The sequence below is a fragment of the Chrysemys picta genome, chromosome 1 (genome assembly GCF_011386835.1).
Source record: "Chrysemys picta bellii isolate R12L10 chromosome 1, ASM1138683v2, whole genome shotgun sequence".
Taxonomy (NCBI): Eukaryota; Metazoa; Chordata; order Testudines; family Emydidae; genus Chrysemys; species Chrysemys picta.
The window spans coordinates 333908374-333921616 of NC_088791.1; the positions used below are offsets into that span (position 1 = coordinate 333908374).

The 13243-nt window shown below is 44.1% G+C and overlaps 1 protein-coding gene across 20 annotated transcripts in view; it reads left to right on the forward strand.

Annotated features, from left to right (window-relative positions):
- DLG2 (discs large MAGUK scaffold protein 2) overlaps positions 1–13243 on the forward strand; it is a 1449438-nt gene that overhangs the window by 935184 nt on the left and 501011 nt on the right. For all 20 annotated transcript variants that reach the window (XM_005287552.5, XM_005287553.5, XM_005287554.5 and 17 more), the window contains one exon: positions 2114–2164. In XM_005287552.5, coding sequence (XP_005287609.1) covers positions 2114–2164 — 51 coding nt within the window. The remainder of the gene's footprint in view (positions 1–2113; positions 2165–13243) is intronic.

The window sequence follows — 13243 nt, forward strand, 5'->3', positions numbered from 1 at the left end:
GGTTACGAAGGGGCGACCATAGCATCCATGCAGGCAGCTGGATTAACCCTCACAAAAGTCACACACGCTTATTCCCACCACCTAGACTTTGGTGCAATACACAGGGAAACTGAGGCACACACAGCATTCATGCAAAACAGTAAGACTCACATACAACATAACAAGGGAAAATCCCCACTTCACATCTCTTCCCCCTTTGAGACCGAACTGAGCAAGGTCACTTTAGCCAGTGACCTGGGGAAGTTCAGGCCCCCATCTCAGGGACAAAGCATCAGCTATAACATTTGCAGTCCCTTTTAACGTGGACCACGTCCATCTCATAATCCTGGAAGGACAGACTCCATTTTAGGAGCTTGGCATTGGCCCCTCTCATCAGGTGCAGCCTGGCAGGGCGATTGGTCCAGGTACACAGTGAAGCGCCGTAAACACAGAAAACAAAATTTCTTATAGGAATGTTTCTGCTAATACTTCTCCACCTTCTAATGTGATTAGTAAATCAGGTCAGGTAATAAGTATTATAGGTAACAGTATAAGAAAAAGCAACACACTGTATGACTGAAGCATTTTATTCTTCAGTGCTATATTTTGTTTGACTTGTGTTTTTGACCTTTTTGTTTTGATTTGGATTTTTTGTTTGGTTAGTGTCACGTTTTTGGGGGTTGGGTGGGGAAGGGTTCTGGGGTTGTAAATCTATATGATTGCATTCAGGATTTACCAAAGCTTGGATCACAGGTGAAAACATATCTACATCATTAAAAAATATGTACAATAGCTGAGATTATTGTACAATTCTGAGGCCAATATGCATTCTTTTAATGAAAGTAAATTAAACCAAGTGAAATATTTTATAGTAATGCATAAGGTTTTGTTTGGCAGACCTGTAAACCTGATAGCAATGTTCACATTAGAAATACCTACATACATTAGAACTGTGATTCTCAAAGAGGGTTACGCAGAAGTCTTCCGGGGGGACATCAACTCATCTAGATATTTGCCTAGTTTTATAACGGGCTACATAAAAATGACTGAAGTCAGTACAAACTAAAATTTCATACAGACAATGACTTCCGTATACTATACTCTGAAATGTAAGTCAAATATTTATATTCCAATCGATTTATTTTATAATTATATGCTAAAAATGAGAAAGTAAGCAATTTTAGTAACAGTTCTTTTAAGAGATTATTTATTATACTTCTTTACACTTTATATTTACAAGACACTTAACTAACCTTGATTAATCTGCACAACCTGAGGACGCCTCTTCAGGGTATTATCTCCATTTAACAGATGAGGAAGAGAGATTAAGTGGGCTTGCACAAGGCTGCAGAGAAAATCCATGTCCTAGTCTACTACTTCAACTAGTAACATGCATTTTATTGAATAATTTCTTGCCTGGCACATCCCATTCTTAGTACTTTTGCATTTTGTACAATTTAATTTGTTTTCAGATTCAAATTAAATTGAGGAAATGAATTGACATGTTAATGTTTTTTGTAATTTGTATGTCCATTGTAAAGATCTTCTGCCATGTTTTTGCCCTAGGTTAGTGTTGTAAACAAGATGCTGTATTTCAGTGTGTTTATCAGTGAATTATTTTTCCAAGAAGAACAATGAATTTCTCATCTGGCAGTCAATATTGTTGCATAGTGTATTTGAGCTTGTAAGGCAGTGAATAATTAATAGCCCTTCTGCCATTTGTGGCAAGAACTTCTAGAGATGCTTTCCCATGGAATTGTACAGCTTGGAAATTATTTAAATATTTGTGTCAAGTCCACAAAGTAGATTCTTAATAAGTAAACTTAAATGATGTATCTCAGCAACCTGTCTTTCAGGTCTGCCATGTACAGAACTACCATTGATTTCAACTGGGCTTTCAGGCCTTAATCCTGCACGATTCAAGTCAATGGGAGTTTTCCTAGTGACTTTAATGGGAGGCAAATCAAGTGTTTGAGTGTGGAAGACTTGCAGGACCAGACCTTTTATTTTGAAAAGCTGTATTCCCGCAAAGTAATGGGACATAAGTGTATACATTCAAGAGTAAAATATGGGATTTATTGCCTAATTACCTTCAATGCACTGCTAATGGATTTTCTGTTACATGCTTTCTTAGGTCAATGGAACAGAAATCGAATATGAATTTGAAGAAATTACATTGGAGAGGGTAAGTATGAATTGTTTTTTGTATTAAAGAAACCAGTGAAAATTTGATTTTCTGTAGCACAAATAATGCAATTATGATGAAATAATATAATTAAAGGTCAAATTCTAAATTCCTTAGTTAGATAACATTTTCCATTTTAAGTGAGGACTTCAGGATTTGTCCAATAGTTTGTAAATATGAGAAATTCAACAGCGTCAGCCTTTCATGTGTTTGCATGTCTGGGTCCTGAATGCTTTTCCTATTCATAACTATTACATGGTGTTGAGGTCTGAGTACTTGGAAAAGACCATCAGGTGATGGAACATCTGGGTGCAGAGATTATTTTTCTTTGTACTTTGCAAGCTGGAAGTATGGAAAGCTTTCCTCACTTTTAGCCTCCTGGACTTTCTTGTGTGTTCATGAGGAAAGAAGAAATTTAGCACAGATAAGCACTTTATAGGGAGATAATTAACAGCCTTTTCAAATTGTAATTTTGTAGTAACTGTGTAAAAGCAGGGTCCTGTATGTATAAATGTGTATGTACAAAGGCATGGACAATATTTGTACAGACTTATTTCTTATCAGTATTAACTGTGTGTGGTATTAGAACTGAAACCTTGTATTGTTAGCTGTGCAATTTAAACATAGCATTGGAAAAAGTGTAGATTTAGGAGTCACTTTGCATCAGCTCTTCCTAGCCTCAGTGACATGTGTTTGGTTGCTGGTTACATAACTATTTTTTAAGACTGCAGAAGTAGACTACAGACCTCTTTTAATTATCTTTAAACTAGTATAAACAGGCTACTTGCTATATAAAATAATGGAAAGCAAGGCCTGATTGATCAAAATGTGACAATAACGTCAGATGAGCAAAAGCCTGTAAGGTAACTAACTATTCTTAAATAGCTAGTAAGGGCTTGCCTACATGGGGACTAAGTCAACGGGACTAAATCATTTAGTTAGTTCATTTTACACAGAAAATAATGAACTTTGCTCTTATCTATAAGGTTTTACAAGCACGTGTAGGCAAAGACATAAGATAAAATAGCAATTGCCTCAACATTGCACTTCCACTGCCCATAAACAACACTGATTTGGACAAAACACTTCCAAACCACCACCTCCATATAAACACAAATAAATAGCTGGATATACAGTGGCACAATTTCGGGCATGAGACTCAAAATAAGAGCAATAGGTATCCCCAATGATATTGCCCTGGCTGTTTGCATTTTGTATTGGATGCCTTGCTGACTGCTCAAACCTCTGAGCAAGTCTCTGTACCTAAGCCTCTCACCTATTGCTAAGGGTTCTCCCTTGCTCTGACAAATATTGTGCAAAATACAACATGCTTCTATAATCTTTGGGACACTTTCTTCTGCTGCTTACAACCTTTTCCACAAACAGTGCCATCTCCCTTCCAAATGCACATAGCACTACCATTCTGCAACTACTGAGGTGACCGTTAAAAGTTCCTGCCTTTGGTCCAAGTAGCTTTTGAATGGCTTCATAACAACGGAAGCTGCACACTACTCAGCAGCAGAGGATAAGCTCGGGGTTTCAGGATAACTGGAGCAATCTCCACACCATTAATGTCCATATTGTTCCTGGAAGAAAACAGTCATTTCTCCGTGACATTAAAAAGAGTTGAGTTCTGAAAGAACCTAGCATCGTGGATCCTTCCAAACCACCCAACATTTGTCAGTAAAACTGCCCTGATGGTCGACAAGCTCTTGGAGCACCATGGAGAAATACCGCTTTCTGTTTATGAATTCTGAGCTCTAATCTGGGGGGGAAGAGGGAAAAAATAGGCACGCAGATCCCATCAGTTGCCCCAATACAGTTTGAGAGGCCCATGTGTGCAAAGCCATCAATAACCACCAGAGCATGACTGAACTGTATAACTCGGTGCAACAGTATCTTTTCCATCTGAACACATCTACACATCTAAAGGACAGTGGCCCCAACAGTCGAGCTCACCACACCAAATTGACAGGTTTCAGAGTAGCAGCCGTGTTAGTCTGTATCCGCAAAAAGAACAGGAGTACTTGTGGCACCTTAGAGACTAACAAATTTATTAGAGCATAAGCTTTCGTGGACTACACCAAATTGGTTCACTACAGACCAGTAGCATTCAGGGATAGCCAGCTTCCAGATGGCAGTGGGGACCTGCTTGTCCATGAGTATGTGGTACTGCATGTTGGTACATGGCCATTGTAGCTCTGGGGTTAGTTCAGCACATATCTTCAGAAAGACTGTCTATCCCATCCTTGCATCTGAAGAAGTGAGGTTCTTACCCACGAAAGCTTATGCTCCCAATACTTCTGTTAGTCTCAAAGGTGCCACAGGACCCTCTGTTGCTTTTTTCCAGATTCAGACTAACACGGCTACCCCTCTGATACTATCCCATCCTGAAATTCTCTCATGACTGCTGGTCATCCCAGGTCTGCAGAACAACCTTTTCCCACCAATCCACACTGGTTTCCCAAGCCCAGAAACTATGCTACAAGCTTTGAAGCTGCTCCAGGAACTGGGCCTCCACTATCACTTGCTTGATGTCTTCCTCTTCTTCCTCATCTGTGTCCCAGTTCCACAGCTGCTGAAGACCCTCCTGCTACTGGAGATGCTCCTGCTGCTGACCTGCCTTGTGATCTGCTTGGTGGTGCAGCTGGCACAGTTGAAAGACAAATTCATCTGGCTTTGAGTGCTGAAATAAAGCTCAGTCAGCCTCTCTGTGTCTGAGGTTGACAGCATAATGGCACAAAGAATGATCGGGTCCATGCTGGTTGACAGCAATTCAAAAATTGAAGAAGCCCTCCAAGAAAGAAAGTATGGGGTGGATGCAGATGAATCATGGAAATTTTAATTTTAACTAGCTGGCTTCTGCTGTGCATGTCACAATACACACCAAGAAAAATTCCAAAACGCACACCACTCAGCAGTGTAGCAAAGGACCATTGAATGTTATCCGAGAATGCCATGCACTCAGTTTGCAGCAAACCGCTGCTGCATATACACAGTGATGCTCATTGGCAGAGGACACGTCATCTCATGCGCACACTATTACTGGTACCACTCATTACCTGGTGCACATAAAAAGCTGAGGGTTAAACTCCCTGTATAGACAAGCCCTGAGAGTAAATGACTCATTGCACAACTTCTTCTGCATATTGTACTTTTCATTGTCTAGGAGCATGAATATCATAACCGTTACACTTTGAAGGGACACAAGTTTAAATTTGTATTGATAAGTTTTCCTATGCGCTTTAAAGCAAAGCACAGAAAGAGCCACTCTCTGTGTATCATCTCAATATAATGTGTCATAGTTATAGGCACTTTTTATCTATGGTTTCTCAAACTATTTGGGCATCTCTAGCTATTTATTAGATGAGAGTTTTCAAAGGTCACTGAACAGAACAAATGCCTCCTGGGTAGTATTTTGAGTACCACTTCATTTTTAATAGATGTGTAAAGTTATCAGCTTACATAGTACAAAAACCAGTGTGTTTTTTGCCAATGCTAATGTAGACAATTATTCCTATTATATTTTAAATGTTGTTTGGTAAGCATTTGCACACACAGTTATAGTTTCGTGGAGGACACTTGGAAAACTTTCTGGCGGCAGCTGAATCTGTGGCTACTTGTTCTTACTACTTGAAATGTTCAGTCACACGTATCAGTGCTATTTCTCAGAAATGGGAAGGATAAAGGCTCCCCATCTGTTTTTGTGAGAGAGAGAAAATACAAGTCATTGCCTTTAAATGGCTGTTATCTACTTATGTTACAGTGACAGTGTTTTCAGAAGAGGTGAGAAATACTTCACATTAATTATCCATTTTCTTCTACAAATTGCCCTAGAAATTAGATTGGAAAATCTTCTCCATTTAATGGCAAAGCTGCAAAAATATGTTAGGCCAGTGGTTTGGAAATACAAAAACTATACAAAAACAGTACATAATAAGCTTCCCCTCTCAGTGCAGATTCTGAGCTACTGTAATTTAAATGTCATCCGTTATTTATTTCACTTATGATACATTCGTAAAACTTACAATTGCCAGCTTGCTCATGCATCCCTAAATTGTAGCTACCAAATAATTTAGGATTACCAGACAAAAAATCAAATAGATTGCTGTCCCTTGGGGCAGCTGTGCTTTTCCCCGCTTTGTTAATTGTAACAATTAAAGGAACAGAGATTGGGCACGGATTGCATTGCAAAGCGTTGCCCAGATTCCATAAACCCGGCAGTGCCAAAGTTGCACTCTTCTGTGGTTGACCAGTTGGTTGCAATATTGATTGTGAGGAAAGTCTATAGGGACATGGCGTTGGCAATACTCTCTCTCAAAGTGTTGAAAAAATCATAAGTCGGGCATAAATATTTAATAGTAGAGTAATTAATCATTGGAATAACTTTACCAAGCGTCATGGTGAATTCTCAATTACTGACCATTTTAAAATCAAGATAGGATGTTTCTCTGAAAGTGATGCTAAAGGAATTATATGTTGGAAGTTCTATGGCCTGTGTTACACAAGGAGCGAGACTAGATAATCACAATAGTCCCTTCTGGCCTTGGCATCTATGAATCCCCCTCCCCCAAATTATCATATTGGTTCTCCTTTTTATTTGCCTTCTGGCTTTTAGGTTTTAAATTGCATTTGGATCATATTATCAAACTTTTCTCTTTAACCATGAGTGTCACAAATTTACTTCTTCTTTATTTGGTTGTTATTTTGTAAATGAAAGCTGAGATTCTCACATAATCACAGGATTCCAAGAGCTGGGGCTTTTAAAGAAAAATACCAAATATTGTGAGATTTGTGATTAAAATTACGAGAATAGTTATGCTGTGGAAACCACCGAGCTGAAGAGTGGGGTGCAGTCACAACAGTAGTGTAAGAGTTGAGTACAGCAGTGTCCTCCCACGCACTGCTGGGGAATCTAGTATATCTAGGCATCAAGGCATCAGACTCTGGCAGATTCCCCTCCTTTAGAGACCTGGGCTGGGGCCAGGGCTGATGCAAGGATATTTTGTGCCCTAGGCGAAACTTCCACCTTTCGCACTCCCCCCCAACATTGGTTCATTGAGGGGCAAATCCCAAAGAGCCTTGATAGACCCCCAGGGGCCAGCCATGCCCAGGGGCTGCTCCCCAGACCAGGTTCCCCCCCTCCCCATCCCCTGAACTCCCCTGGAGGGTGCACAGCCCCCCCCACCCCCCGTGAGCCCTCCCCACACCGGTGGCCCCTGCCCCGAGTCCACTCACTGGCTTTGCCGGGCTTGGGCCGCTGCAGCAGCTCGGCAGGGAGGAGCTGACTTCTGGGGGCTCCTGCAGCAGATGCATGCGGGCAGAGGCCCCTGTGCGCCCCCCCAGCTTCCCCCTCGCCATGCTCGGGCTCCCGGGAGTGTGAGCCACTGCCGCCACTGCCCTTTCCGGAGCAGGCTCAGGGCCTTGCACCCCGGCGGCAGCTCACATGCCCAGGAGCCACAGAGCCCAAGTGTGGCGAGGCGGGAGCTGGGGGGCGCACGGTGGCTTCTGCCCGCATGCATCTGCTGCAGCCTGCAGGAGCCCCCGGGGGGGCGCCGGGCTGTAGCCTGGGCAGGAGGGGCGAGGGGCGCGGCTGCTCCCCGCTAGCGGCACTGCCGCCTTTGCAGGGCTCCTGCCCCCCGCACCGTGCCGGCTCCTCCGTGGCTGGGGCTTGACGCTCTGGCTCTCTGGTGCTTCCGGAAGGCGGCTCCTCCCTGCCAAGCCAGGGCACCGCTTTTTGGCGCCGCATTTAAGGCTAAAGATGATTGTGCAACTAAAAATCTATGCAAGGATTTTTTAGAGATGTGATTTTTATAATCTTCACCAACTCACTAATGAAATATTTTTAAAGCAAATTTTAAACTAAGGTCCTGTAGACTGACCAGTTCTGAGTAAATATTACAGTCATGCACAACTGTTTTTGTCAGTACATTCAGAAATTGATAGTAGATACCTGGGGGTTGGCAAATGCCTGTTAAATGTCTTCATTACCCCTGGAATGGCTCTTTAACAGTTTTAGTGTTGTGCTAATAGGTCTGGCAGGCTGGAGACTGTTTCTCTTTTAACTACTAGATCCCCTTCCCAGGAAGGGCCAGAACAGGGATAGGAAAACCAGTAGGGTGGACACTAAGACCCAGTGGTGCCCCAAATTTTCAGGTGCCCTACGCAGCTGCCTATGCCTGAGGATGGCCCTGGGCGCCCCCAACCACTGGCCGCCCTAGGCGACTGCCTAGTTCGCCTAGTGTAGGGTTACCATTCGTCTGGATTCCCCCGGACATGTCCGGCTTTTCTCAGTTAAAAATAGCGTCCGGGGGGAATTTGTAAATGGCCGGACTTCCCCCACATGCAGAGTGCGCGCGGCTGACAGGGCAGCTGGCCGGATGGTGCCACTTGCATGGGGCTCCGGCAGCCAGAGAGAGCCCCTCCTTCGCTTCCCCCTCGTCTCCCCTGCAGCTGAGATCACTTCCCTCCTCTCTCTCCCATCCTCCCTCCCCCTCCCTGCATTCGCAGCCGGCCGGCTGTTCGCAACGGACCTCCGGCAGTCTGGAGCTCCTCCCCCTGCCCAGCGCGCCGCTCTGCAGCGCTCTGCGAGGGCGGGAACCGGCTATGCGCTCCGTGGGGGAGCGCGGCAGCGTGTTGGGCTGCGCGTGGAGCCCGACACGCTGTTCTGAGCGGCATGGTAAGGGGGACAGGGGGTCAGAGAAGGGGCAGGGAGGTTCTGGAGGGGGCAGTCAAGAGACAGGGAGCAGGGGGAGGGTCGGATGGGTCGGGAGTTCGGGGGGGGGGCTGTCTGGGGGTTGGGAGTGTAAGATTTTGGGCAGTCAGGGTACAGGTAGGGGGTAGAGTTCTAGGGGGGCAGTTAGGGTGTGGGGGGGTCTCAGGAGGGGGCAGTCAGGAGACAAGGAACAGGGAGGCTTAGGTAGGGGGTGGAGTCCTGGGAGGCAGTTAGGTAGGGTTACCATACGTCCGTCTTTTCCCGGACATGTCCGGCTTTTTGGTCCTCAAATCCCCGTCCGGGGGGAATTGCCAAAAAGCCGAACATGTCCGGGAAAATAGCTTTGCCGGCATCCCTGCCCCAGTCCCCTGCTTACCTTGCAGCTCCCGCAGGCTGTGAGCTGCAGGCGGATTCCTCTGCGGCGGCTGCTGCTGCTCCCCCCAGACACCTCAGCTCTGTGTAGCTGAAGAGCCGAGCTGCCCAAGCGCTACTGGCGTCACGGTTTGCCGGGCAGCCCCCAGACCTCCAGACCCTGCGCCACCGGCCGGGCGCTTCCCCTTCCAGGCTCCAGCTGTGCTGGGGAAGCGCCCGGCCGGGGGCAGGGTCTGGAGGTCTGGGGGCTGCCTGGCAAACCATGAAGCTGGTAGTGCTTGGGCAGCTGTTTCGCGGCTGGGAGGGAGGAGGGGGAATGCGGGGCGCTCAGGGGAGGGGGCGGAGTTGGGGCGGGGACTTTGGGGAAGGGGCGGAGTTGGTGTGGGGAAAGGGCGGGGCCGGGGGCCCCATGGAGTGTCCTCTTTTTTTAATGAGGAAATATGGTAACCCTAGCCTAGTGGTTGCACCAGCCCTGGCTAGGGCAGGAAGTGCAGGAGCTCCGACTGTGGAGCCAGCCACAGACACACAGAAATGCATTCTGTTGTGTACCTTTGTGCAATACTCCTTCCTCAGCTGCACCAAGCATTCTTTGGCTAACACCTTGAATCTGACACCTTGAGTCTTCTAGTTCATACTGATATATGGGATCAAACAAATGTGCAAAAAAGTTACATGTTTAAATGCTTCAGCCACCTTAGAGATCATTTGATTTTTCTATACTAATTTATGGACATAAAATACAGACCCAGCAGCAGTATAGTGCTTGAGGCAGATTGCAATAAACTGCAGTGCCCAAAAGCACACTTAGATAGTGTTCCTCAAAATAAGCCATTACTTTCCTCTATCTTTAGTAATAAAAATACACAGTAAAAAGGAAATGCTGTAAAAAATGAGTCGCATTAGTGTGGTGGAGTTAGGCCTCCATTATTTCAGGCAGAAAAATGCATCAGATGCCTACTAGGCAGGGGGCTAAACATAAGCCAAAGATAAAGGGCAGGATGGGTGGCCTTAATGCAGAGACAAAGACCAGCTCAGCCCAGGTACACTACTGTGAAAGTTCAAATTGCAGGAATTCCCAATAGGATATTGCACTCATGCTTGGAGGCACCATCTCTTCTGTTTATATGTGGGTGATAAACTTGGAGCTCTCCCCTGTGCTTGTGAGGAATTCTCTCCCCAACTCAAGTCGGAGTCTCCTAGTTATTGGGCACAGAGGGCAGAATTGAGCATTCAAAAATCACAAGTCAAACCCCAAATGCATGATTTTTTGTCAAATCTCATGATTATTTGAACTTGGCTTCTGGTTTTTGAGCCTTTAGGGTTCATGTTTTCCAGCGTTTCTGTGCAACCAGCGAGGCTAGGAACTAACTTTGAAAGTCAAGTTTCTCATGTAATCACGTGACTACGGGAGTTGAAACTTTAAGAATAACACCAGATATTGTGAAACTAGTGATATAAGCATGAGAGTCAGCAGCATGGAGAAAGGGATCTCTGCTATTTTATCCTTTCCTAACCCAGATCCAATCTCTCCCTTCCCTAGTCACCATCAGCCCAGTCCAGCCCACTAATAGGCAACACACTACAATGAGACAGTAGTGCACTTCTCCTGGCCCCATTCTCTTCTTCCAAGGCATTACTTCTGTGGCTGATATAAGCTGGGATTAACCCCCTCCCCTCTAACTAGCAGCTCTGCTAGTTTCTCCTCTTAGATCCTCCTCTTTACACACCCTGCTCTCTGAGGAGAAACTCATTTCTATTGTTCTGCTTAGCCTTTATCTCACTGCTATCCCTTAAACAGCCTAGCTATTTGCTCTTCAACTGCCCTCCCCTTCTCCCTGGCAAATCAGTAAGATAGTGCCTAACATCACTCAACCCACCCTCAGCTGCATGGCAGAAAACCTGACACTTTTATTAGCCTAGATAGCACTTCTATTTGTCCCAGGTTTCTGGACAATAGGATTTCCCCCAGACTGGTAACTGATAAGGCAATGAATGCCAGACCTGCTGAGGAAACGATGATGGATTTTGCTAGCATAGCAGCAAATATCAGAAAGGGACCTTGAAGAGGTTGGAGAAAGGCAGGGAGTTGTTAGATAAACCTTTAAAATAGTTCATGGCCAGTTCAGGGTTTGGGTTGAGAACTGCTTCATTTTTTTTTCTGTTTTAGTTGGTCCATTTTATGAGTTTGCTAAAAAAAAAAAAAAATCACTTAGTTACTAGTAGAGTTAGTTTAAAAAAATTGGTATTTCCATCCTGTAGGATCTTCCAATATTTTGACATTTTGTTTTCATCCCAAGTCAGTATGAGAAGTTAAAATAGCTAATTTTTTTGTGGAGCTTAAAATTTGGAAATAAAATTGGAAGTATTGAAATATTTCATTTTTTACTTGATACAACATTGAAATGTGTCTCCTTGAGTGCCATGGTGCTGCCTGGAAGTTCTCTTACTCTCCCATGATGTCCCAAAATGGTTCAACCAAAGGGAAGACTGTGGTGCATTTTGGGAGATATGGTCCAGCCAGGGAACCCAGCCCATAGAGAAGAATGGGTTCATGATGCACCTGAACTATAACTCCCATGAGGCACTACAGCAGTTCAGGTGGATGCAGTTCAATGTTGAGCCTCGCTGAAATGAAACATTTTCATGTAGTTCAATGAACAATAACATTTTGATTTGGGTTGGCCCCACTTAAATATTTTGTTTAGATTTTCTTGATGGAAAATCAAAAACTGTTGGGAAATTCAAAGTTTTCCAGTGGAAAATTTGGATTTTGCATAAACTGTATTTTCCATCAAGAAAATATTTTGATGGGAAAAAAACCATTAGAGAGAGACCTTTGTCAGACCATTCTGATGTATTCTATTTAGTATCTGCATCTTGACTTCCTCAACAGAGAGGTTGAAAATCTGCCTCACTTAATTATAAGAAACTGTAAAATACGTATTTCAGTAGCACTTCCAGAAGTCAGCATTCATGTTTCAGCAGAAAATGGTTTTGGTTCTTATTTTCAGGCTCTGAGGGGATGTGGGCATTGTTGCTGGAGGAACCTGGACGGGGTTCGATTTCCAGAGCTCCCCAGAATTCAGGTGTCTAGTTTGTCATGCTATCTGGAGTGGTTCACAACTGAGAGTGCTTACCTCAGGGCAGACTGTCAGAAAACAGGGCAGACACCCCAAGCTGGTGGTGTGTTCTATAATTAGATTTCACCAAGCCAGTAAGAAATGTGAACTACTGGATCACTATACCAGTCTTACCATAGAGTCACAGACAGTCCCCTTAGATACTCCAGTCTATCTTGCCACCCAGACAAACTGGACTTCGTGGTAAAGGGAAACTTATACCAAAAGTCACATTACATCAGGTTGCCCCCAGTCCCAAGAGACCTTTCACTTGCTCCAGATCAATTGGTACTCTAGATCTTACACCAAAGACAAAGCTAGTAGCTAATTCTAGAGTAAACTAACTAAAGGTTTATTAGCTAAGAAAAGGAAATGAGAGTTATTGAGAGGTTAAAGCAGATAAAATATATGCACAGATGAGCCACAGTGATGTAATAAACTGCCAGTTTCTCAAAAGACTTTTCAGTGTGCCCAGGTTGTCTCTGGGGATCTCCGCTTTGCATTTGATACACTTCCCTGTAAGAGTTCAAATAGTCTGGAGATGCAGTATCCTTTCTTGAATTCACTTTTATCGCTTCTTCTCACAGAAAACAAACTGACAGTGTCACTACCCAAATGGCTTTTCCTTTGATGACGGAGTGAGGAATGCATTTGGAGTCTTTGACCTCCCATCATCACACACAATGATCACTTGCTTTGAAATTAGCACTTTTCTATTAAAGTTCTTCATTTGCATTCCACCAAGCTTCTTTCTCATTGGATAGGTTATTTAGTTACAGGGGTACACACAATGTAAATGTTTGCTAGTACATTATAACAGGATACAGATAAGTGAAAACAATGCAAGTAACAGCCCACTAGTTTTCATGAAGT